Source organism: Erithacus rubecula (assembly GCF_903797595.1).
Source record: "Erithacus rubecula genome assembly, chromosome: 18".
Lineage (NCBI taxonomy): Eukaryota > Metazoa > Chordata > Aves > Passeriformes > Muscicapidae > Erithacus > Erithacus rubecula.
In genome coordinates this window covers 11,124,044-11,150,932 of record NC_136670.1, presented here as the reverse complement: position 1 = coordinate 11,150,932, position 26,889 = coordinate 11,124,044, and the positions used below count along the sequence as shown (strand labels likewise).

General features: G+C 36.2%; 1 protein-coding gene across 1 annotated transcript; it reads right to left on the bottom strand.

Moving 5' to 3' along the window:
• Positions 1 to 640: 640 nt before the first annotated feature.
• On the bottom strand, positions 641 to 25,102 carry SYCP2 (synaptonemal complex protein 2). The gene is given in 48 exon segments (XM_079321279.1): positions 641 to 923; positions 2,264 to 2,365; positions 2,679 to 2,735; positions 3,141 to 3,219; positions 3,546 to 3,604; positions 3,999 to 4,098; positions 4,180 to 4,274; positions 4,464 to 4,591; positions 4,851 to 5,009; positions 5,543 to 5,627; positions 6,004 to 6,171; positions 6,297 to 6,467; positions 6,582 to 6,826; positions 7,239 to 7,422; positions 8,141 to 8,320; positions 8,685 to 8,752; positions 9,141 to 9,315; positions 9,417 to 9,465; positions 9,975 to 10,030; positions 10,586 to 10,643; positions 10,747 to 10,811; positions 11,077 to 11,107; positions 11,321 to 11,439; positions 11,671 to 11,768; positions 12,065 to 12,201; positions 12,403 to 12,460; positions 12,559 to 12,619; positions 12,748 to 12,776; positions 12,779 to 12,839; positions 13,562 to 13,680; positions 14,227 to 14,323; positions 15,046 to 15,201; positions 15,650 to 15,724; positions 16,502 to 16,650; positions 17,200 to 17,260; positions 17,634 to 17,729; positions 17,916 to 17,961; positions 18,174 to 18,226; positions 18,305 to 18,447; positions 19,029 to 19,063; positions 19,597 to 19,685; positions 20,488 to 20,573; positions 21,208 to 21,232; positions 21,776 to 21,903; positions 23,030 to 23,162; positions 23,408 to 23,548; positions 24,241 to 24,285; positions 25,002 to 25,102. Coding segments are annotated over 46 exon segments (4,500 nt in total). The 5' UTR covers positions 24,265 to 24,285; positions 25,002 to 25,102; the 3' UTR covers positions 641 to 923; positions 2,264 to 2,296.
• Positions 25,103 to 26,889: the final 1,787 nt, after the last annotated feature.

Here is a 26,889-nt window from a genome sequence, read left to right as displayed (position 1 = left end):
AGAAGAAAAGAGTTACTAAATGCTAATGACAAAGCAAATAGAACTGGTTGAAAAAAAGGCAAAGCCAGACATTTTAATAATGCCTGGCATGGAGAAGCACCTGAAGATTTACTCAATACTACTAAAAAATACTTGTGAGAAAAATAACAATTGATAGCTGGAAACCACATGTGATGAGACAGAACAAAATGGTGAATCCACTCACAAAACAAACATTTCTCTGCAAGACTCTGAAGTGCTGCCATTCCAGGGAGTCATTCTATGTTAAAAACTTGAGAAAGGTCCTGTAGCTTCATTGAGATGATCTCCATGAAGTGTGAAAATAATAAAATGCAGTCTGTCAAAGTGCTTGTATATCCTGAATTGCTGTGAGGTGGGGATCAGCCCCCAGAGCTGTCCCAGGTGGGGATGGAATCACAGAACTGGAGCTGCTCCTGGAGAAGCTGCCAGGCAGGAATGGAAGGTAAGGACACAATTCAACACAAAGTCTGGGTCAGTGCAATGGGAGAAGGAACTAAGGACTCTTGGAACAGCTGGTGTCAACATTTCAATATTTGTTTTACTTGACTATCAGCTGAAGACTTGAATGACCCCATCACTTGATCCAAAGATTTTATTTCCTCTTTATTGTAATTTTTAAATTTGCTGGCTTTTCACAGAAATACGTAACACCATAACTAGCCTTTCAACATGCATATATCTATCATTTAATTCTTAATAATATAGGATTAAATCTTAACAACAATATAATGATAGTCTAGGTGCAATATACAAAAAGGCTAAACAGAAAGGAGAGCAAAGTTTCTTCAGCAGAAGATTAATTTTCAGTTTGAGCAGAGCAGATGAGCCACTGTTAATTACAAACTATACTTGGTGAATAATCCATTACAGCATGTACTGTTTAGCAGGGATGCACACTTCCCCTGGCAATAAATATTATAAAAAACACATTAAAATTATGTTGAAAAATATAATAAAAAGAAAGATATTGTAAAGATTGCTTAGAGCAGCTTTTAAATGTCAAACAGTGCTCCTGAGCTGTGTCACTGCTGCACCTGGACCCCAGGGGAGCTCTGAGTGGCTCTGCCTCCCCTTCCTCAGCCAGCCCAGCCTCTGCTCTGCTGCTGGGGAGGCACAGCCTGGGGCAATTGCAGAGCCACTGAGGGGTCTGGACACCCCCTGGCCATGGATTGGGCTCAGTTCCTGCAGCAATTTGGGTTCACACCTCAGAGGGTACAGGGAGGCTGCTCTCCCAAAGGGAAAGGGAAACAGCCTGCAGTGCACAATTCCTGTCACTAACTAAAAACAAGGCAGTATTATTCTACCCACATGCCCTCCTTGTAAGAAAGAATTTGGGCCTTGCAGTGCACTTTTAAAACCTTGTAAAGTTTAGAGAAAAGTCCTGATTCATTCAGATATAATTCCATCAGACCAGTGGAAAGAAAAGTTTAACATCTCACAGAGTCCATCTAGTGGAGATCACAGTGAGCACAAGCTCAAAAAAACCTTAAAAAAAAACCACACACAAAAACCAGAAGCTCAGAAAACATTTGTGCACTGATGCAAATGGAATGACTGGACCAAATTATTTACTGTAAATTTCAGTATAATTATTTCCAGAGACAACAGAGCCTTTTGGCTTTAAAATTCTTACTCAAAATATTTGAACAGCAGCTTTATTTTACTTCTTACTTCTTACTGATTTAAAGCAAAATAACAATGATATAAATTAATATTAAAATAAAAAATAAAAAATCCAACAGACAGAATCCGGGGGTTTTTTTTTGGTTTTTTTTTTTTTGTTTTTTTACTTAAGTTTAATAGAATTAATTGAAACAAAGTTCTAACACAAGTGTTCTCTCTCAGAAAAACCTACTGAAGTCTAACACCACAGACAAACAGGACTGAGATCAAACCAGGTGATTTGGTCCCTAAATAATTCCTGACTTGTATCTTCAATCAGACCCAAAACATAGATTCAAAGTGAAATTCAAAGTGATTTCTCTGAAAGTCAGTTAAGTAGCCTATAAAAATTGCTAAAGAGTTATTTGAAAATAGCATGTGCTAAAAATAAAATGGCATACTACATTTTAGCAGATTTGGTAAAATATTTCCAAATCTCACAGGTGAGTGGGTAAGTCTTATTCACATAGATTTTAATATTATTAAGGAAAATATGCTTTCATTACAGTAGTTTCTTTGAGTGTGACCAAAACCAAGAAAAAGTTAGCAAATTTTCCATTACATAAGTGTTTCTATTCACCTCGAATTTCAGGAAGGAGTCTGAAAAATCATTTCAGAATTCTGCCTTTGATTGAAACAAGGTCTGCAATCCCCTGCGAACGTTACTCAGCTCCTCTTCTTGCTGTACAAAACAATTGCATTTATCACTTTTATCACTTTTGAAAAAACAGATTTCATTTAAAGTATTACAATCCTGGTGCACTGTACATGCTGTTTAACATATCAAAAATATTTTTCAACATTAAGACTCAGAACTAAACGAGTCTGTTCCCATCTCCCTGCAGCTCCCATCATCCAGGTAAGGTTTGAAATAAGTCAGTGACATTTGCATTCTGATTAATTTTTATGTTTAATAGGGGACTAGTAATCAAAATTTTAGTAGTGTTCAAACTTCAAAAAATAAACAAAAATTCGGATAAGATAAATTTATTTACCATTTCTTTTAGAAATTTCTCTTGGATTCCTTTTATGTCTTCTTTCATCATATGCATCTATAAAAAAACACTGAATGCATCTCCTCTGCTTACAACTGGCAGCACATTTTCAAGCTAACAATGAAATCTCTAAATGTGTCATAACCAAGAGATACACATGCAGCCACCTGCCTATGGAAAAGGATGTTTTAAATTTTTTCTTTCTTGGATGAGTAACACCAATAAACAAAGTCCCAGAATCCAGGATAAGTCCTGATAACTGCACACACCTTGCAATGGGTGAAATCTAGGCATAATCACTGAATATTATTAAATTAAGGGATATTTAATGGTAACAGCTAAAAATATTATTTATCATTAACACAATGCTGAGGATAAAATCTTCAGGAAAAAATTCATTGCTGGTATGTGTGAGTACAATTGAGGAATTATTAAAATGAGCAAAACAGAAGTTCACCATACCTTTGAAATAACAACATTTTCTTCACAGCCAACAGAATAGCAGATGTTCTTTTCAAAGGAAGTTTTAAGAATCTGAACTCTAAAGAAACAAAGGCAGTTCAAACAGCTTTGCTACATAAGAACTTCCTACACAGAGCACAAATACATCCCATTGTTAGAAGTCTATTTGCATTTAAAGCATGGATAAATATCCCCATCATTGTTACTGCTGGAACAGTCCCTCAGGTATGTGGAGAAATTTAGCTGGAGAATAATTACATGAACATTTGAATCTCATTTAATCTCATTTTCCCATCAATCATCTCTCTTTTATAGAAGAAGTTGCAGAGAGAAGAGGAGTTGTGCTGATCTCCCTCAAGTGAACAGAACACCAATCTCATCCCAGGATTAGTGAACCCTACTGACCTCTGCTGCTCATTTTTCATGTACGTACTAAAAGTGTGGGAATGCTTTTTCCAAAAGGTCTGGAAAGAAAAATATTAAGAGATGCTAATCAATGGGAACTGATTTTCCAAATTAAAAGCCATTAATTTCTAATATGAACAAAATGACAACCACAGACTGGACACAGAAGAGGCAGGAGTTCCACAGCCCCCTCAGGAGCTGGAAAAACCCAGCCCATTAAAGCACTTGTAGGAGTTTATAGTGGATACATGTAGGAAAACACAGAGTGACCTTGGGGTTCTAAGAGCATCCTGACACCCCAAATACATTATTTGAAACTTGACCCAACTAGAAGCAAAAAGGGAAGGGCTTTGAAAATCAAAATTAATGATATTACGTTAAAGATGATATTAATGATCTATAGATTCCACCAGAATTCCCTCTTACCCATGATCAAACAACTAAAATACAAACCAAGAATTCTTTTTCCATGATTTTCAGGGACTGAGAGTCCTTTTCAAATTTCTCAAGTTCCTCAGTGAGAGTACAATGAAATTCATCCAACTGCCTCATCCTAGCAGAACAAACCAGGTTAGCTGCAGAAGGTATTCACTGCATTTTGAGGATGTTTTAACAGAAATCTGCCATTACTGACCTGCATTCATGGAGTTGGTAACTCATTGTTGCCAAATGCTGATGAGCAGCTCTCAGTGTTTGCTTATTAAAATTATCCATTTTCCGGGAGCGGTTCTAAGAGATGTTTCAACATGAAATTCAGATTATTTGCACTTTAGGAAAAAAACTCCTGTAATATATTCAGTACTGTAACTGCTTAATATCACAACAAATCCCCTTCTAAAAATGCAAGTGTGTGGTGCAAGCCAAGCTGTGCCCCATTTGCTCATGCACCCCCCAAGTGATGCGTGTGAAGGGTCTTGCCTCAATTTTCTTGGTAAATTCTTTCTGGAGCTGCTGACAAATGCTGATGGTTGAGCAATCAGGCTTCCAGAATTCCCCATCCAAACCAGACAGGTCATGTACAGACTGAGTGGAGACACTTTCAGACACTGAAGAGAACAAAAACATAATATCAAATTCAGTATTATAAAGTTCCCAGTCTGAAGTTAGCACAGGGCCTTGGACAGATTTTGTTCTATATAAATTAATGTCACCAATCAGATGGCTGAAACCAGTTTCTATTTGCATATCAATTTTCTGACTTTTTATATAGATCTAGTCTCTCTTTTTATGGCTATTCTATATCCTTGTTAAAACTTGAATTTGTCACATTATTTTAAAACTTTGCACTGTGAGTCCATGCCCAACCTCTGCCAGTAGCAGCATCATCTGTTTTAAATAATTTTTTGGGCTGTAAACTTCTTCTTCTTCCTTTCTTTTCCTCCTCTTGGCTTGTTTCTGCCTCTTCAGAGCTGCTCTCTGTGGTGCTGTGATAAGTTCTTTTGTGGAATGTCTGTACACTGGGTCCTTCAATAAACATGGAAACAAGGCTGAATTTTAGCATTCTTGAGAACAAGGAGATGGGAGGAAAAAGATGATTTTATTGACATATTGGATGCAAACTCTAGGATGATATATTAAAATATGATGCTTTAAAACATGAAAATTACATAGAAATTCAAAACCATCACATTCATAGAGGGCACATTCAACTGAACTCTGCTGAGCAAGTCTGGGATTTTTCTGTGATAAAACCATTTACCCCCATTTTTCCCCAGCATCAGTAGGAATGCCTCTAACTTTTTATTTGGAGGACAACTAACTCTTTACTACAGCTGCCTGTTGGAGGGTTTTGCTTTTTTTTTAATTTTCAGGGGTTTTTTGATAATTAAAACAGCAGAGAAAACAAGAAAAAGAGTATAAATGGAATAATACTGAAAATATATAAAATATAAGAAGACTTAAAAACTTTGGCCATGTTATTATGCCAAATAAAACTTTTTTATTAACCCTTATGGAGACACATAGGAAGTCTTTTGCTTTAACTTAGATGTCTGTACCTGACTCATTCAAGGGGGAATAAGGTTCTCTAATCCAAGCCTGTACTCTGCTCCTGCTGGACAGTGGGGATGCTGCTACACAATCCTAAAAGAAAAGACACTGATTTATTTATTAACTTCAACATTAAATTTCTTTTAGAAGTCTCCATCAAAAACTCAGATTTATGTTGTGAAAAATAATCTATTTTTTTATTGGAAGTCACTAAGAAAATATTTACTCCCTGTTATTTTTTTTTTAAATATGAATTGCAACTGATCTTGTTGGGATATAATTATTTCATTGTATCCATATGATAAACAATTATCTAATTCATCTCCAATATTTAAAAATTAATTATTAGCAGGTACATCTCTGTTAAATACTGAGATGCATTTCCCTTAAATCTCAGCACCTGGAAAGGAGATAACAGAGATGTCAAGCTGCAGCTCTCTTCTGGAGAGCAAGGAATGTCCCAACTCACCTCTTTACTTTTAGTGAGAGGTTTGGTGGGATTCTGGAGTTTGCCTTTACCACAAACTGTGTCTGAAAAGCAGGACTGGAGACTTGAATCCTCATTGTTATTCCCTGTTTCCAGCACAGCTCCCTTTGCACGTTTTCCACTGTCAGTTTTATATATTGTTAAACTGAGCTACACATTAAGAAAAAAAAAAAATCATTATTGGAAGCAGATGTCCCTTAAACCTCACCACCTGTAAATTGATAAAGCAAAAAGCTGCAGGTCTCTTCTGAAGAGCAAAGAATTTAGGAACATACCTCTTCCTTATTTTTGGGGATAGGTTTAGTGATATCCTGAAGCTTTCCTTTAACAGAAAAAGTGTCTGAAAAGCAACGTTGGAAACTTGAATCTTCATTATTATTACAGGTTTCTGCTGCAGCTCCTTTGGAATTTTTGCCACTGACAGTTTTATATGTGGTTAAGTTGAGCTGTACATGAACAAAAAACCCCAAACATTATTGAGAGGAAAAGCAAAAAAGAGTTGGCAGCCAAATGGAACAATTTCAGTTAAAACAACTCTTGAGAAAGGTTAATGCTCTTACCAAAGATTTTTCAGTTAAAACTGGTGAGAAGCTTTTCCTTCCAAATGCCAACTTTGTAACTGCTGTCTCAGGGGACTGAGTTACACCCAGACTTTGCAAACTCTTGTTTTGTGGACAGAAATTACTGGGAGAGGTTGCTCTCTCAGAGTTTAGCATTTCCCCATCTTCTGGTGGTGACTCCTGCAGATCAAGCGACCTCTCACTGGAGCTGTGCTCTGGACTGACATCTGACACTCTCTCAGCACCTGGGAAACAGTTCCTGCACTGTCAGCACCAGCACTGGGAGTTAAACAAGGGCAGCCAAAGCCCCACACTGCTCCCTGCCCTGGGAATTTCCAAATCTCAGATGGGTGGAATTTGGCACAGGCCTTGCCACACTTCCCCTTTCTCCCTCTGCCTCTGTTTCAGCAGTACCAGATTTGTTCTAACACTGACAAAATGTTTCTGTACTGCTCTGATGTCAAATAACTGCACCAACCTACACAAGTGTTAGTGACATACTAATAAAATTCCTTAAATTATGTGGAACAACTGGAATTATGTGATATCTCATTTTAAAACAAGAAATAAATATAAAATTGTACTGCTGTGATAACCCTCAATTAACTTTCACCTTTTGATTCGATACTGCAAGAAATTAGAAGTGCAAATACCTACATCTCATTGTCTCAATGGAGGCAGGGCTCTCAGCTGAAGGAATTTCCACTTCCTTTTGCTCTGCAGAATTCCTGGATTTGACCAGTGCTTTCTGCACATAGCTATCCACTCTCTGTGGCTCCACAGGTACAGCCTGCAGTACCTTTGGCTGCTTGGAATCCTTGTTTGCCCCATTCATATGTTTCTATTATAATACAAAAGTTAAATAAACATCTTTGGAACCACAGTGTCCATAGAATTGATAAAGATACAGATTTATTATCTATATACCATAGATCAAGCAGAAGGACCATCATCAGAAGTACTTAAATCCATAAGCAGATGAGGTTTTCCAACATCAATAAACAATGAATTTCTCTAACTCAACACATAAATTTTTATTCCTATGAAATATTTAATTACTTGAGGCAATTACTGATGTTTTAGGATTTAATGAATGAAGTTTGTAAACCTTTCTATATATATTGACGTGTTCTGCTAAAACAATGAAAATGTTTTAGCAACCAGTGCTCCTTTACTAAAAATCCATTTGGATATTCTGCAAATGTATTGACACAGCATTACCAGCATCCCCAGAAGATCTGGCTCATTAAACCCTCTCATTTAAGGACATTTTCAAAATATTATCACATTTTTAGATACAGCACACAGTATTTCTTTGCAGTGGAATAAATCTCCAAGAGAAACCAAAATCTATTATGACTAGGAAGATTACTTAGGACTGATTTTCTTAGCAGCTCAATACACATCATTAAAAAGAGGGACAATACTCAAAATTATAAAATTAACTTCAATTTGCTTATGTTGGGCACTTAAAATTCAGCAGAACCAAGTACAAAGCAGAGTTTACTTTGAAAAACATGGCAGGAATGGATTTTTAATAATCAAGTGGAACTGTACACCTGTGTTTTGGATTTCTCTTTCTTAGAGGTGTGTGTTGGAATCTCTTCTTCACTCTCACACTCAGAACTGGAAGGCTCTTTGTAATTTTTTGTTGCTGCTGCTCTTCGAGGGAGTTTTGTCCTGGTGGATTTCATGATTGTTTCATCTGGTTTTGAATCCTGGGGTTTACATTTGTTTGTCTTTGGAAGAATAAAACCATCTTCAGTTAACAAGAATGATCAATACATGCATAAGATAAAATGGCAGATAGCTTGGTTTAATTACTTGTAACTGAAAAGGTTTAACTTTTACCAAAGCTCAGAGAATCCAACCATCAGTCTACTAAAAACATCACCCAATGTGCAAAATCATTTTAACTTGCTCATGACTGAAAACCCAACAAATATTATATGAAAAGATACATTACTTAAAAAAAATAAACTGTATTTAACAAATGATCTGGGGGAAATGTCACATATTCATGAAAAATTATTTAAAATAGTTTCTGGGGGGAACTAAGATTTTAAATATACATTAAAATTCTAGTTACAAATTTACACTTACCTTTTTCTTATTTGTATTTTGGCTTTTAGCTTTATCCATGTGGTAAGTAGTTTCAGAAGATTTATTTGCTGTTACAATACAAGGTTGAAAAATCAGGAAAATATTCAAATGTTTGACATTGGTTTTAGCTGTAAAATAACAGAATCACTTTCATGCCCACAAATTGGTTGATTCAGTAACTGCTTCCAGCCCATTATTTTGCAAAAGGCCTTTTTAAAATTGACAACAACTTGTACCTCTCCCATCCTCCCACAGTCTTCCACATTAAAACACAGAATTTATGCAAATTGATCTTTAAAAATGATTAGAACTAATGTGAAAATTGTTTATGCTTGGAAACAAGACAACAAAAATATATGATATTTGCAACACAGCCCATGCCATGCTGTGCACTTCATGTCTATGGACAAACTTACTGCAGAATCCCTCAGAAATATGAAAATAAAAAGATCTTACTTTTGTCTGTGTTCTTTGGTTTCCCAGATTTTTTACTTCTACTGTAATCAATTATCTGGGCTTTAGGTTTCCTCTTGGATTCCTGCAGCCAGCTAATCTCTGTCTTGCTGTCATCCCCTCTGTTTTCTGTGTCTGAGTCACTAAAGAGATGCTTCTTGTCTCGATTGTTTCTAGTCTACAAAACCCAAAACAGTCCAATTAATTAATGATTAATTTTTATATAATTGGTATTTAAAGGCAGGTCAAACTATGCTCACATAAAAATGTGAGTCTTACCTTTTTTCTTCCCTTCCCTTCTGTGCTGGATTTATTGATGGCTGTGTTCCTTAGTTAGAGAAATAAAATCCACCTTTAAACAATACATTTTAAAATAGTTGTTCGAAAGCTTTCTACAATTCCCATGATATCTGGATTAAGGACTCAAACAAAGGTACTTACTTTTGTTTCTACATTATTTTGGAATTACCTGTTCACCTTAAACCCTAAAGATTGTGTTTGTTTCCCAATTATCAGTAGGAATACACAGTAACAACACAGCCCTTTCCAGGAGGATCATTAACCAAAAACCATCCCCCTCTACTCAGGAGTTTCTCTCCCTGTAGTATTCCATGAGGAGAACTATTTCCTTCATGGAACACATCCTTTCCTCTTTAGCACCTTCCCAAAGGACCATCAAGGAACAGCCTGGGAGAACACAGCAATGTTTATTGCTTAAAAAAAACCCAATACAGCCAAGATATTCTTGTCATGCCACATTCCCTGGGATATTGGGATTGCCTGCTGGAGAGTGCAGGCTGTACTAGGATAATCAGCCATCCAAAGAGAACATCCTACCCTTTTTTGTTTGTCTCTGTATGAACACTCAGTTCAGTCACACGCAATTCTTGGATCTAAAAATGCAAACAGAGAAGAAACAAATGAAGGTTTTCATTAGTTATAAAATCTGCACAAAATTAAACAGGCCACGAGCCAGTAACTGCTAAGGAGATTTTTTTTTTATTAGTTATTACACTCAGCAATTAAGGATCATTAATTTCTGTCTCACAATTTATTTATTAGAGCTGACAGTTAAAACCAACACAACTGACTGAAGCTTTCAGTATGTCAAAGCAATACCAGAGTTCCACCCACCTGCTTCACAACCTGCCTCAATTCACTCCTCTGAGCCACAAGAAGCAAAACTACCTTTTATCATCTGTAGATTTTCTTTTTGCTCAAACATCTGGACAAAGATGTCTTTGAAATGGGGATTAGAAGGATGCCAATAACTTGCAGGATAATTTAAAATAATAATACTCCTAACACACTGTTAAATTCTTAATTCACACAGTTAATTCTTAATCATCACAGCCTGAAGTGGTCAAAATCTTAAGACAGAGTATATTGTTCAATATTTGAGAATGCTGTATTCTATTCATAACATAAAAATTTCAGGTATTTCTTACTCCAAGCTTGATTGTAGGCTCATCAAACCCACTGATGTTAAAGTTGTAGACATCATCCCTGTCAAACAGACACAGATCAATTTTGTCACAGAATTAATGAACATTTCAGAGTCAGGTGTGGGTAATCAAAAATTGTGTTTCAAATTGTTGTAACTACTTACAGAACATGACCAGCAGTTATATTAAGAAAAGAAGCAGTTTTTAGGGTCCTGTCCTGAACTTCTTCCTAACCACAAATGGAAAGTTAGCTCTTGACTGTGTATTCATAGACACTCATCTCAAAAAGCAAATTCTTCATCATAAGGATAATCAGGTTGATTAACTACAGTTCAATATGGCAAAACATATCTGCAGTCAATACATAATTAGCATTAACAGCTACAGATACTTAATATTCAATGGTTATTTATGAACTTTCCCTTTACACCTATTGACATCCACCATGTATGTACATATTAAAAACAATTCCAACAAAAGCACTAATGTGTTACCTTGGAGATCCAGGATTTATTTAAATGTGTCCTAAAAATAAAGATACATTTTAAATACTAATTAGAATATATGCATTAGAATGCTGCCTATATAAAAAAACCTTATCAAACTCAGTAAATTTATTAATGCATTTAAATACAACATCAATTAAGAGATGGATTAAAAGAGCCAGTTCCTCTCATTTATCAGCATTCATGGGCACATCACAGAGACAGCACAAAAAGGAAATAGTTCACATCATACCTGTTTAAGCCCAGGGAATCTCTTGCTTTGCTCTTCCCATCACTCTTGTCTCTGTATCTCTCACTGATTTTACTGATTAGTGATTTGGCTGTATCTGCCATGTCTTTAGACTTTTGTTTCTATAAAAACAGTTTAAGACAACATCCAACAGAAGAACAAAGCTGCAAACAGAGCTTCATGTTCCTAAGAACCCTCTAAACTTCATTAAATGTCTCCTAATGGATTCAATTACATTAATTTGAAAACCACTTTCCCTTGCATGACAGTAAACACACACCAATTTTGAAACACCAAAAATTGGACAATTCTCTTAATTCCAAGCAGAATTAACAAAAGTAAGAAACTCTCACTGTCTTTGACTGTTTTGGAATTGCAGTCTCTTTTCTGAGGAGAACATCAGGGTCCTCTCGTGCAAGATCAGAATGCAAAGATGTGTCAGACACTCTGGCTGCAAGAAATGTTTTAAACCATGGTTCAGTAGCAGTTTCAATATTTTTCCCTTCTGTATTTAACAGTTTCTGATGTATGATCAACACTCTGACTCCACTGAGGATGGAATCAATTCAATTTTCTTGGTTTTGTTTTTTTTAAATTTATTTATCTGGAGAGGTACTTCAAAAAGCTGAAGAAATGTTTTTTGCTTCACAGCTCTTTCACTATCAATAGTAATAAGAGGAAAAATAAGCAAGTTAATTTCTCTGAATCTGTTTTTGAGAGTAACAGTTGACCATGTGTGACCATCACCTGGATGGGATGCATGTGCCCATGACAGATTTGGCTTTTGCTTGTCCCCACTTGTCACATTCTTCTCAGGAAGAGGGAATGTTCTGTTTTTCCATGTTTCAGTTTTATCAAAAGAAGTCTCCAAAAGACCAGACAGCCTAACAAAAACAACACCATCCTACTATCAGAATTTGAGTCTTAATTACAGTAAAAGTGCATCATAAAATAGGAAAATTATTATATCTTAGAGATATCAAAGAAATGTACATTGCAAGAAAATATAAATTTGGGTAATACTTGAAAATGTTCTCTTCAAAATTAGTGACAACAATGACTTGGAATTCTTTTCCAGTACTTACAAAAGTTTGTTGCTTTTCCCAACTGGCTGAGAATCAGGAACAATATCTAACATGTCATCTAAATAAAACATTAATTTGGTGTCAATTATTATGGCAAAAGAAAAAATTAAAATAATTTTAAAAGTAAGGACTATCAAAGCTTGTAAAATTACTTGCCTACAGTTTGTTTTTCTGTGGCCTTTTGTACAACTTTTACAGCTTCTTCAGAATGTATTTGCTACAGTGGAATGACACCCAAAAGGAAATATTAGTGCAGGACCAAAAGCAGTACAACCTCATAAACTTGTGCTTTCTCTAATAAAACATGACTTGCTTTCTCATTTCATGGAAGTGCTGTTCCAGTACCTTACCAAGTATTTTTGCCTCATTCCTGTATCTGACTTCTTGATCTGGTCTGTTTCACAAAATTCCTTGTCTACTTTGCATCTCTCCCCACTCTAAAAAGCACAGTAACACTGCCAGTTACAGCCCATAAAAGCCAAAGAAATGCTCTAAACAAAACATTCTGTACATCAAAGTCTTTTCCAAAGCATGGCTGTATCAAAAAATGCTTCAGAGTCCCATAGTCTGGGGCCTGACCTGAATCTGAGCAAGGCAGACATTTGCAACCACAAACAATATAAAAATATTTTTTTACAATCATTGTTCAAAAAAAAATTAATCAAAAGTATGCTCAAACTGCAGGTCAGTGACACCTATGTAGTTTTGTTTTATAGTAGTAAATGCCTGATCAAAAATACACTAAAAAATTGCTTTAAATGCTGCAAGCTGAACATTTCAGAAGCACAGAGAATTTATTCTATGTTTTATGACTATTTCACTACTGCATAATCAATTAGAAATTATTGCAAACACTTTTGTCCTATTATACACAAAGGAAGAACTGAGGTTCTTCCAGAAGAAGGAAGTTAATTCTGGGGTGAGAACTGGTGAATGAATTCAAAATGCCTAATTTTGTTAGAGTTCAGTCTGACTTTAAACATGTTAAACCTGAATTTCAGAGGGCAAGAAAACATAATGTAATAAAATAAAAATAGTATTTCCTAAAAGTGACTTGCTGTCTGTAAAACTAGCTCTTTAAAACATGAATTAAGAACAAATTAAAACATAAATTAATGTCATTCTAAGAAAAAGACTTAGCTACAGAGGACATGCATACTCCAGGAGGCTCCTGATAGAAATTTTTTGCTCTGCTCTCATTTACTGCATCATTATCAGACCTCTTAGTAGAGCTGGTCATTTCCAAAGGCAATTTATATCTCCCTTTAAAAGGAGTGGCTGAAACAAAAGAGAGATGTGTTAGAATTCCACCAGTTCTCCCATGACAACAGGAAGAGTTTTGCCCACTATCACAGCTATGCCATAAACTCCACCAGAAGCTGGTTAGTTTTGGTACCAGCTCCTCATGGACCTTTAATAATTTCATTGATTCCAACTCTGTTAATGGACCACAGACTGTGGATGTCCAGAGGTAAAAACAAAGCTTGTTTCAGGCTGGCTCTGGTAGAAAACAGTTGGTTTCTATATAAAGACTTGACTGTAGTAGATTTTTACTGAGTTCTCAGCTGGCTCCAGCAGCAGCAGCTGCCTGACAGCTGCAGCAGAAGTGCCAGGTGACCCCAGTGCTGGGAATGCAGCACAGCCCCTGTCCCACACCATGTCCAGGGACACCAGGCCCCTAAACATTTCAAGTTTAAAAATCTGCTCAGGAGATTTTCTCACTTCTCCTTTTCATTTCCAGCTCTGCCAAGGATCACAGCTCATGCTTGAGTTTTAAACACCATTTAGAGTGTATTTCTACCCTGAAAGCACTTGCAAACTTACATGTGCTGACAAAAAACTGTGGACTCCTTGAGGACACACTTGCTCCAGGAATAGGCACAGATGGCTCAGACACTTTCCTTTTATGGGATGGAGTCACCTCGAGGAACAGAAAGAACTTGATCATAATACACTGATTCAGGATGACAGCACAAGAACTCAGCAAATTTATTGCCAAGAGTCTCTTGACACTTTCTATTATTGGTTTGTCAATTGCTGCTCCTGTAGACACTAAGGTGAAGTGATTTTTATGCAGTTATATTTCAACAAAGTATTTTTTAACTGAGATTCATGGTTTTTGTTTTTCTAAATTAATTCAATGAAGCATGGGCAAATCATGCCCCTTGTTCACCAAGGGATTCCCTGGAGATTCTGCAAAGCTACAAACTAAGCATTAAGAGGATTATGAATTACTGCAAGACACCCACTGCTGCACCATGAAACGGGAACTGTTGCAGTTTTTAGCCCCTCCCCAGCAGTCTCTGAGGCCATACTTAACTTTTCCATACTGGGACATTTGAGCATATCCTCAAAACTTCTCATTAAAGAGAATTCTCAGAGCATCATGATCTAAAGATCATTAACAATTCCTTTTTTATTTCTGTCACATTACTGTAGCTTCAAAATACTAACAATGTTTTTAGCAAAAGGATTTTTACAGGTTAGTGTTAAGTCATAAGGAAAAACAACCAAACCCTTGTTACAGAACTAACTATATTTCAACTGCAAAATAAGAAGGGATTTAGACTATTAAATATTACAAATATTTAAATTGACATGCATTTTCTTTCTACTCCTTTTTGTTTTGACAATCCTATTTACCTTGGAGGAATCACCACTGAGTTTTTCTTGACTGTTATTTCTACTCTGAGTCCTCAAATTTCCAAGAGATTGCTGAGTTTTGTATTTACTGAGTTTCTCCTCCTCTCCAGATTTTTCTTTCAAACCTGGTGACAACTGACTTTCTGGTACCAGTACCTACAGAATATTTTAATTTCTTTTAATTTGTATACAATATTTGGATTTTACAATGTTTTATTTTTATACAAACACACAGAGCAACTTCTTTACCATAAGTAACACATCCCCCACTGGAGATTCTGATAAACTTCAGAGATTACAGACTTTCAGTATGAAAAGCTTCAAACCTAATTGCTATTTTTGTTGTAAGGATGGATTTTTAAGCAACAATGCACATAAAAGAACTTGCCCTGTGCATATTTCTCTGTTTTATCCTATGATTTCGATTTTATTATCTCCCCAAAAAACCAATGCATGCATACTAGGCACTACTTGCCTGGCTTTAGACTTATCTTTACTTATTGATATTTTGAAGTCATTGTTTTTACTGTGAATGATTATAAATTATGAATAATCAAACTAATTAAACCCCAAGAAATCATCTCAGCACACTGAGGTAGAATACCTGTGATCCACTTTCATCAAAGACAATGTGGACAGCTGTTTTGGCTACTGATGAAGACTGCTTCTTGCTGAACTCCTGCAAAGGTTAGGACAAAATAAACATTTTGCTCTTTTTTAAAACAAGAAACAAAATATCTAAGTGAGAGATCATAAATGTCTGAAATCAGATAACAGAGGAAAACAGATTCTACAAATTCACAGAAGTTTCATCCCTCCTGAGTTCTTCAGTCAGACTTCAGGACAAAGCATTTACTTACAAGCAGCAAGGAGTAAAAAATGTTATACTAAATGAGTAAATTCATGAGTGTTAATTGCACTGCAAAACAAAACAGCTCATGAATCATTTCTGAAAGCATTTGTAAGCAACCAGGTTGTGTTTCTGGAAAATTAAATATGCAAAAATTTGACATGAAAGTATGGTGTTCTCATTCCAGCCTGGTGACTTTTTTGGTTGCAAATAATTTTCAGTCTTGGAATGAAAGAATCATTCCAGGTGATTGAGTCCAACACTGCTGAGCCCACCACTAGCCCATGTCCCCAAATGCCACATCCTCATGTGTCACACAGAGTCACTGCTTTAGCAGCCTGTGCCAGGGCTTGACAACCCTTTCAGTGGAAAGATTTTCCTCAAATCCAACCTAAACCTCCCCTGGTGCAACTTGAGGCCATTTCCTCTTGTCCTTATTAAGCATCTTTCCCAAAGTTAACACATGATGCAGTTCTGCAGCAGTGATGTTAATGAGAAACTCTTGGGATGGAGAGATACCAATAATCACAGCTGGAACAGTTATATGGCAATGAGACACTGAGTTTGAATCAATGAAAAACTATTCAAAATGTGTTTAAATCTTACCTTACGTTTATGAAATCCATAAATCTTTATGACCACATCTTCGATTTCCAAGATGGAATCAAAATATAAAAGAAATTTCCTTCCTTCAAGATTGCCCACACTCATTGGGCTTTTTAGATCTATTGTTAATAATTTCTTTGAATCTTTTTCTGGACAAAAACAAAATTTGAAAAGCAGTTTCATTTCAATTTAACAGCATCTCATATAATCTTTGTCAACACATGACAGATTCTTCAGTTCAGGTACTAAGATTAATATTTTATTTAATTCTCTCTAATCTAGAATAATTTTATTAGTAAAACAATTCAAAATTTAATATTTTAGAAATATGCTGCATATTATTCTACAGAATCTTCTTTAAGTGTTACTTACTATAGCTGCAGAAAAATTACTGGTATTTACTGTTCTAACAAGTTCAAAAGCAATATTGTAATCTGTCATTGTCTTATGCCTTATTTTATATTGAAATAACTCTAAGACATGATTATCAAGTTATTTTCCTAAAATCACACCAGCATGTCAAAGTGCAGACATGACTGCAGTGCAATTTTGTCCCTGATAAAAACAGTTCCTTAATATTTTAAGTGAGAATTCTGCTTTGGCAGAATTAAGTCAGTACTTAAGAATAATCAATTTGAAATTAGATTAAAAATCCAAGTCTGAACACAACAAAAGGCCCCATTTTTGAGTTTAAATACCTTCCAGGCTGTACATGTTGACATCATCTTCTTGTATAATGACTGTTTCCCATTGAAGATCCTTACATGAAAAATACATTTTGAAAGACAGAAAAGTATTATATTACAATTAAAAGAAATCCAGTAATCAAAGTCATTCAGTGAGGACAAATTTCCAACTTTTTAAATCTCTGTTACACAGAGTGACAGAACTTGTGCTTCACCTTTGCTCCCTATGCATGTGTTAAACTATTCCTGAACAGCACTGGGAATTCATTACTGTGAAATTATTTGATCTAAATATCAACAAATCTGGATTGATTTTAGCCCCATCGACACTAGAATGAACACATAAGTTCAACATGTTGAACATGGGGAAATAAATTCTGACACACTCCAAGGAATGTGTATCTGCTGCCTCAGGACAACCCAGTGGGAGACAGAACTCAGCTTACTGCATCCTCTGCTGCCACATAGAAGGAAATACTGCTGCTGCCAACGTTGAAATCAATCCAAAACTCTTCCAGGTTTTCATCCAATGGTATCTGGAGCTAAAACAAAAAGAATAAGATAAAACAGTAAGAGCAGAGAGCACTGATCACTACCAGCTAAGAAGCTTCATGTTGGTCTGAGCCCCTGACAAACTTTCAGTCCATGCCTATTTGTATACTTCTAAAAAAAGGTAATTTTCTTATTTTATCTCTATTTTTTCTTAACTAGAAGGCAGAACACCTTACCTCATGCTTATCAAGAGCTGCTGATAAACATGGGAATGTAAAAACCCTGTAAGAAAAGAATATTTTTTCAAGTATTTTATAATGCTGTAAATAAATTTTCCAGATCTGAACATAGTGATTGGATTTTGTCTTCACAAACTTTAGAGACTTAGAGATACCAGCAAAGTCATTTTTACCCCAAGGAGGCAACATGAAATTTAATCACAACACAAGATCCAAAAAAAGAAAATATATTAGCATTAAAAAAATTAGCTTTACCTTCTTTTGTCTCCAAGCATGCCATTCACTTGGTTAAGAAATTTTCTGCAATCCTATTAAAACACAGAAATTTCTTAAAGAATTGTAAAATGGAAATTTCCCTCCCTGGAAATATTCTTCATGTGACTTACTGTCTCAAATTCTGAATCTTTAATTCCTTTAAATGCAGTGGACACAAACTCCATGGGGAACCACTGGGAGGCCAGAACTGCCCTTTGCTTCTCTGACACCATTCTGCACAGAGCTTCTGTGATGGCCACTTGTGTGTCATAGTCTGCAGCACAACATAATTCACAGCAAGAGCAGATTGAAATAACTACTGAGGTGGAAAATATTCTCAGGAAACTGGGGTAAGAATAATCTAGATCCCATTAGATCCAAATATGTAACCCAGAAAGGATAATTAGAAAAAGAAGTATGGGAATAATGATGACTAAGCAAGTTAATTTTTGTTACTAAACAGGTTATTTTTAAACACACCAGGTGTTTAAACAAGAGAGAGAAGTTTTCAACTTTCATCCCTCTGAGCTGGGGAATTGTTGGATACCAAAGTGATCCCTGAGGGAAATTACAGCACTACTACCACTCATGGCCACAGCTCACAGCCTCAAAGATTAACTTCTTTATAATGTTTCCTATTTGAAAACTTTTATACTAGAGAAAACCAAAAACTTCAATGAGTTTTCCATACACTGACCACACAGAAACATTCCAGGTTGCAGACTGTTTTCATGCAGTATTTATATTTTTTATTAACCACAGCATCCCACAGCTTCCAAATGCCTTCTCTGGTTTCTTAATGAGCCTGCATCTAATTTTTAAGAAGCTCAATATCAAATTAATTCTCATGCTCACCTCCAGCATCCAAAATTGTCCTCCCCATTTGACTCCTGCCAAACAGAAGAACATTTCATCAAAATGTGACAGCAACACAAGGCCCAGAAGAAAAGTCTTATTATAAACTTTCACTGTATGAGACAAACCCCTGATTCCATGGAACTCTAAGACTTCCAAGGGGTAAATACCCCTGGGAGCACTGCTGGGAATCTGAATCACCTGACAGATACAATTTTGATTCTCTTTCCTTTCCTGAAGTGCTGTAAAATGATTTCCAGTGTGAACAGCCCAATTTTCCAGTGACTAATTCACTGTGCTTTAAGCACATCCTAAATAAGAGTTTAATTGTTTTATGATAACTGGGATGGAGAGAAGCCTGATTCAGACAGGGAAAGAGGAAAATTCAGGATCCTAATGGAGAATAACCCATGAGAATACCTGTACACAGCCACTAACACTGAGAATTCAACAGCAAGTGCAGAAGTTGAGTTAATCAGGGACCAATCTGCACAACAGCTTAATAAAAACTGCCTCCCAACTCTGCAAATGATAGAATGATACAAAAATTATACTGAAGATCATTTACATGACAAGCAACATCTCCTTTGTAGAAAGTATCCTTTTCCTGGCATCTCGAGGGATCTTGTCAAGCAATGCATTCAGTTTTTTTATTACCTAAGAAGAGTGGAAAAAAAAGGAGCAAGATTAAATATAAAGTAAGTTTGTTAAACTTTGAGTTGTTCTTATTTTGGGCCCAATGTATTTCACTGAAGAAAGCAACAGGCTTAAGTAACTGCAAAACAAGAAAAACCAAACAATTTCTGCATTACTTTAAATGGTGTCTATCTTGCAACCTTAATTTCAATAAATTACATTCATTTCAATGGGAACATAGTTGCTCAACAGCTGTTACTTATATGTAGGTTTAAACACAGAAAATCTTCCCAAGCTAGAGTTCTGTCTGTAGTTGCTTGCCGAGCTAAAGTGCACCTGAAATTAACATTAAAAAGCCTTTCCTTTGGGGATGTAGCCTTTCCAGAAGACTATTTTCTAGCCTCCCTTTCTTTAGAGGGAAAATCCCCTGACAACTTGAGGTTACTAAAACAAACAGAAGAAATTTGGAGAGTACTGGAAGGAATGCAAATTTACAACCTTAATCCTATTTCTAGGACTTGTAAGGCACGTTTTTCTTCCTACACTTTTGTAAAGCTTCCTCACCAGAACTTTAGTATCAGTATTTTGTAACTTACTCTTAAAAACCCCACAAACAGCCCCACCACCACAAACAGGTAATCTGGAACAGCCCCAACACATAAACAACAACAAACATTCCCAGAGAAACATTATACAATCCTTCTGATCCTAAAGCACTACAATATTCTCTTTTTTGTAGCATCTGCACAGTTAAATAACTGTCTCCACAAAATCTGTTAACACACTACCCAGGAAACTGCTGCTTAAAAAGAAGGATGTTTACCTCCTGCTGAACATAAATGTTAATTCTTGCATCAGTGATGAGGGAACATGTTCTCAGAACAAAGTTTTCTAGTATTTGCATTTTACCTAACAAACAGGAAAGAAATCAGAGTTGGAATCAAGAATGTATTAGAGTGTCCCCTCATAAACACTTGGGATAGGATACATTTTCATTTAGAAATAAAATACAGGATTAGTGATATATAAAACAGAATAGTTACTACAATTTATAGTAACCATGTTTCTATTCCTGTGCATTACTGTGTAATTCCCCTTAGCAGGAGATTATTAATTTTTAAATGTAATTGGTCAATCCTATAACTCAGCTCTCTGAGATACAACTCAGGTGCTGGAGTTTATCTCCTCAAGGCCAAGGAAATGAATCTTTTACCTTGATCATGACACCAAACAGTCTGTGGGGACCTTCTCCCCAGTGCCACACTGAAAAGTAAGGGCAGGGTGACATTCACAAGGACAAGGTCAATAAGGAAGGATCACTTTGACAGGACCTTTGAAGGAACTTTTTTTTAGGAATAACTCAGTTTATTTGCCATCTCTGAGACTTATTGTGCTTTTTTACTACTAACAACAACAAGTTCCAAGGAAATCTGTCCACAGAGAAACCTCAAACTAAAGCTGATGTCACAGGAATGAGAAATGTGCTCCTTAGCGTGTCCAGAAAGAGACATTTGAAACTCTCATTTCTGCTTTTTAAGCTCACCTTCAGGTCTGCTATCACACACAGTCTGCAATAAAAAAACAAAACAAATCATTTTGATCAAGAAAATATTACAGCATAAAAAATTCAGGCATGTACCTAAAGGAAGTAATCAAAAAGCATTTAAGATTTGAAATTATTTTCTCCTTAACAAAGAACCTAAGAGATGACCCCTGTTAACAAGTTTGTTCTCCCAAAATTACATTTCAGTTAAATTTACTGAAATTATTTCACCAATAACAAACATTGTTATGCAGAGAACTCAAAGATCTTATAAACTGGATTAGCATACCAATAATGGGTATAATCAAAATTTGATCAAGAAGAAGATATTTTTGTTCATTAAACATTTACTGTTACTGTTTTTGAAACTTTATTTCAGGATGCCAGCCATGAACAGAAATTAGTATGAATACAGCAAACTGTTTAACCCAAATGATTTATAATCTATTTCAGAAGTCATTGTACTATTAACTTCAAGATTACATTACACAGAAACATATTTAAAACCCTATTATTGCTAAACTAGTAACAATCACTTTGACAAATTTTATTATCAATGTATTTTTACCAGCAACATGATGAAGAAATCTTCAGCCAGACTTATAAGCATTTCATTCTTTTCATCTCCTCTGAGGACCAAAATTCCTTTTAACTTTTCAAACCAATTAACCATGTAAAGGGAAAAGAAAGGTAAATCTATTTTAATAGCCTGGAAAATGACTGGAAAATGGTTTGTATTATACTTAAATAAAACTAAATAAACTCTACAATGATTAAAACAACAGCATCCTCACTCTGCTAAGAAGATGTTACCCACAGACTGAAATTCTTCACTCAGGCTAAACAAAATTAGGTGATTTTAAGGACTTTTTAACACAAAAACTGGAAATCTACTTTGGCACCTGCACCACAGACAAAACAGCTAAAAATTGATAATGGCTGAATAAAGAGTGTTGCTTGATGGTGTGAATACAAGCACAAAATTATCACCCTGGTTTTGTTTATTATTAAATTTTGTTTATTATTTTGGGCCCTTGTAATGTATTTCATACCACTGAAGAAAGACTTCAGTAACTGCAAAACAAGAAAAGACAATGAGTTCTACATGACTTTAAATGGTATTTATCTTACTAAAACAACCTCAGTTTCAATAAACTACATTAGTTTCAATGGCAACAGTAGTTGTTCAACAGTTGTTTCTTACTTGCAGATTTATTATTATTATATTATTTATTATTTTTTTATTATTACAATAGCTGAGAAGGCAATTGAGTAACTCTCATCTGACATTGCCATTCATTTTCTCCAGTGAAACCTCTGGTGAAAGCAGAAAGGAACTGGTGTCTGTTGTTCAATTTTTGCTGAGTTACAAATGATTACAGTATCTAACACACAGGTTAAAGTAACACCAAATAATCAGAATAGCACTAAAAATCTGTTGAAAGAGCAGGTTGAAAAATCATTGTGGTGGGAATTAACAAGCAAATAAATTAAATGGCACCAGGGAATTCTAATTCCTCAGTCAAAAGCAATGCAACAAAGCACATGAAGATGTACCATCTTGTTTCAACTGCTGTAAGCATTTCTAAATTAATTCTATATTGCATGATTTGCAAAACCCTCACTGGGATAGAGCAGCATCCCTTTATAAGGGGTTACTTGACAAAGAACATTTAAATAGGAACAATCTTTGTTGCCAAAGTATGGGAAATTCTTAATTCTGACCCAAAGACCAAATCAAACCCTGAGCTGTTTATTGCTTATGCACTTTATCTGTGTTTATATATTTATTTAGAAGTTCACAGATGCTTTATGGTTTTACTTATCCTTCCAACAAGACCATGTTTTAGCATTGCTGGGAGCCCATCTTCTCCTGCTATGCTGATTTTTCTCCCACATTTCTGAAGAGCATTCAGTAAAGTAGAAATGCTTTTGAATTCTTGTTTGTCAAGTGCCTGAAATTGAAATTACAACATAAACTTTAGTGTAAAGTCCCACAAGAACCCATCTTTAATTAACCAGATGCTTTTTTTTGTTCTCAAAAGCCACCTTAGCTGCAGCTTGAAGGAGAGATTTCATTCATAAAATTTATTTTGTGTTCTTAAACCAACTGCTATTGTCAACCAAGCTAAATGGAAAAAGTTTTTTTCACCCTCTTCCAAAGATGCTGTAGAGGATTTTAATGCAATTATTACATTACCCAACACAGAAGCTTGTCCAATTTGTTGACAAATTGTTTGCTGCATCTGTGAGAGACATTTTCACATTCTTCTGTGGCCAGAAATTGTTCTAAGGATTGGAAATCCTTTTTTCCTGTAGCTTCATCAATTAACATTTCAAACTGTAAGCAATATACCAAAGCAACTGTATTACTGCATGCTTAACACTGATATAACACAATTAACACAATTTGAGGCAAGTTTTATACAACCACCTGCTGCATTTGAAGCAAATATTCTGAATCATAAAAAAATTAAAATAATAAATAATAAAAATAATTAATAATTAATAACATGAAAGACATAAATAAAATTAATAAAAATAATTAATTATTAAGTGGAAGACCTTAAGTACAGAGCCCACTTTCTAATACATTAATCCTGCAGACACTTATGCACTGAGATTTTAATTATTTATTTATTTAATTATTATGGCTTTTGTTTCTTCATATTACAATTAAATTCCTACAGAAGTGTTTGTTGTATCAATGCCCCTTACTTGGTGTATTTAATATTTTACACTTCTGAGTTACCTTATCCATTTTGTCCCTTTATTCTTTCTAAACTTCTTTCAATTACAACTGGATTTCAACATTTTGATCTGAAGTATCACCTCAGCTGATTAACCTCTGCTAAATAAACATTATTTATTTTCATCAGTAGCAATTTCCAGCTCCTCTTGCTTTCCACTCAGCTACTTTGAACAAAGCCATCTCAAAAGAAAATTTCTTCCTACCACACTGAAGACTTTCCTTATAATTAAATGCTAATAATTAAAACAATCAATACTCAATCCTGCTCCATCAGCACATACCTGCATCTCATTCCTGGCTGGCATTTTTATAATTCACCAATGGAGCTGCACAAAAGGGAACAATCATCACACTTTAAAGAGGTTTTGCAAACACATTGGGAATCAGTCAAAATACATCACAAGCACAAAGTTTGTCAGTGTATAAATGCTATATAAATGCTATTTAAGCACCTGGGGATATAAGGAAATTTTCTTGCACGGGTAAATAATTGCTTAAAGCAGAGGAGAAGGAATGATCAGTTTCTGAGCTGGAGGCAGAGGGAGCTGGGAGAACTCTCAGGATTTCCCAGCAAGGAAAGAGCACAGAAGGTCAATAGCAAAACTCCATAAAGGCCTCACATAAAATTGTCAATTAAATCGTTTACACAAATATTCTAAATGACATAGCTAAAAAGACTTCTTAATTATATGTATAGTGATAGGCTCCAAAGTGACTACTACCAGCTAAAAGCAAGATCTGGGAACAGAGGTTTCTAAAAATAGTGTCTTAATACTCTAGGGTAGGCAAAATATTTGCTTTGTCAAGCATCTAATAAAGCAACAAATCTGTTCATGCTTTATATTAATTATTTTACACCAACCAAACCATGTGCAGTCAACAACTCGCAGGTTTGGTCTCCACATCCCAGACACTATACAGACAAAACCAATAGTGATTAAAGATAGGGAATAAATTCTGTAAAATATCAATGGGAACACAGCCTAGCTATTCCTGTACTAAATAATACAGAAGTAACAAATACAGGGTGATTTTAAATTACTTTTTTCCAACACATGAACACAGCGGCCTCCTCTGAGGCCCGTGCTGGCAGCTCGCAGCTCTCCGGTCTGTCAGGCAGCCCTGAGGAGGGAGCACCATTCGCTTTCCCTCAGGAGCCGCAGGCCCGGCCAGGCCCCGCCGGATCCGGCACCGCCGCGCGCCCTCAGCCGCGCGCCCTCAGCGCCAGCCGGGCCGGGCCCCGCCCCTCACCGCGCGCCAGCCAATCAGCGCTGGCCAATCAGCGCCCGCCAGCCCCGCCGGCCAATCAGCGCCCGGCAGCGCGGCCGCGGGCCAATGGCGAGCGGCCAATCAGCGCGGGCGGCGGGAGCGCCCTCAGAGCCGCGGGCGCCGCAGTTGCCGTTGTCTGCTGCCGCTGCTTGGAGCTCATTTCCGCGCACACAGAGAAATTACCGGGCATGACTTGCTAAACCAGTGAAATCCATTCCTATGCTTAATTTAGAAACGCTTTTACTGCCCGAGTAAGTGCAAAGACACGCTCGGTTACAGACCTGTGGACAAAGGGCTTCGGCTGTGGCCTTTATTATGCAGAGGGAGCTGGATAATTGCTTAAGTGGCATCCTGCAGTGCACTGCATAATGTGCTTAAATAGAATCCAGCAATACTGGATAATGTGTTTAAATGGAATCCAACAGTGCCAAAAGGGGCCTTTACCTGTACTGGTGTATCTATTGCCATATCACAAATACAGATGATAGAATTTATCATTTACTCAAAAGAGTATCGAGAAGTGTCTCCATTCATACCTAGAATAAGCAGCAATAGTGGAAATAGAAATAGAATATTTACCTTTCACAGCAGGTAAACCTGCAGCAATTGTAAAATAATAGTACTGCTGATTCCCTGAAATGAGAAAGATAAAACCTCAATACTATAAAAGGAAAAAAAACCAAAAAACCAAAAAAGCCCAAAACAACAACAACAACAAAAATACCAAAAAACCCCAACCAAACAAAAAACTCAGCTGCACAGAAACTATTTAAAATACCACGAGATGTCACTGTAATGCAAGAAAATGACAAGTGTTGTGAGAAGTGCAGTATCTGCCCCGAGGAGCTGGGAGTGAGCAGCGCTGGAGCAGATTTGTAAAACAGCTTTACTGGGAAACCTTCTAAGGACAAAACTTTGCATAAGGAACTTGGAGCGTTAGAAGTTTTCTGTGAAAACTGAATCCTGGGTTGTACTTTCACCATATGAAGCAGAAATAATCAAAGGCAGTTTGAAGTCGATGCTTTCCCTTAGCAGTCACATCCAACACAGGCTCAGCCTGTCCAGCCTTGCTCATTCTTTAGTAAAAGAGAAGTGAGACAGTCCAGAAGTGGATCACACGCTTTCCTTCCTGCAATCTACACTGAGATTACTTCAGCTCATTTCTCATTCTGTAACTTTAATCTGTTTGGTTTAGCAGAGAGGAAGTCAGAAGTTTCATTGAGTTATGCATTGAACAGACCAGAACCAACAATGAAATTATTTGGCCACAGTCATTTTGGGCACACCAAAGAAAATGGAACCCAAACTCTTTGGGGGTAGGGTAGCACTATTTACAGGAGCTCTTATTCACTACTGTAGCAGAAATATTTATCCTTATTACAGTTAATGGAAGATGTTGTGCTGGCCAATGTATTCTCAATCTTTGGCACAGCTGCTGTTGTGCATGAAGGGTCAGAAGTGTGGATACCCACAGTTTGAATATCAAGTGTCAGTTGAAATACTTGCAGATCTGAGATCACAGGGAGAGAAGTTGGGAAAGAAGTCAGTACTAATGTTACACTCCTACTGCCAAATGAATAATCACTTAGACTTGCAGCTTTACCAGCTGTAAAGCACAACGGAGCACTGATGATACACTACATTAGGTGCTGTAGTTACAG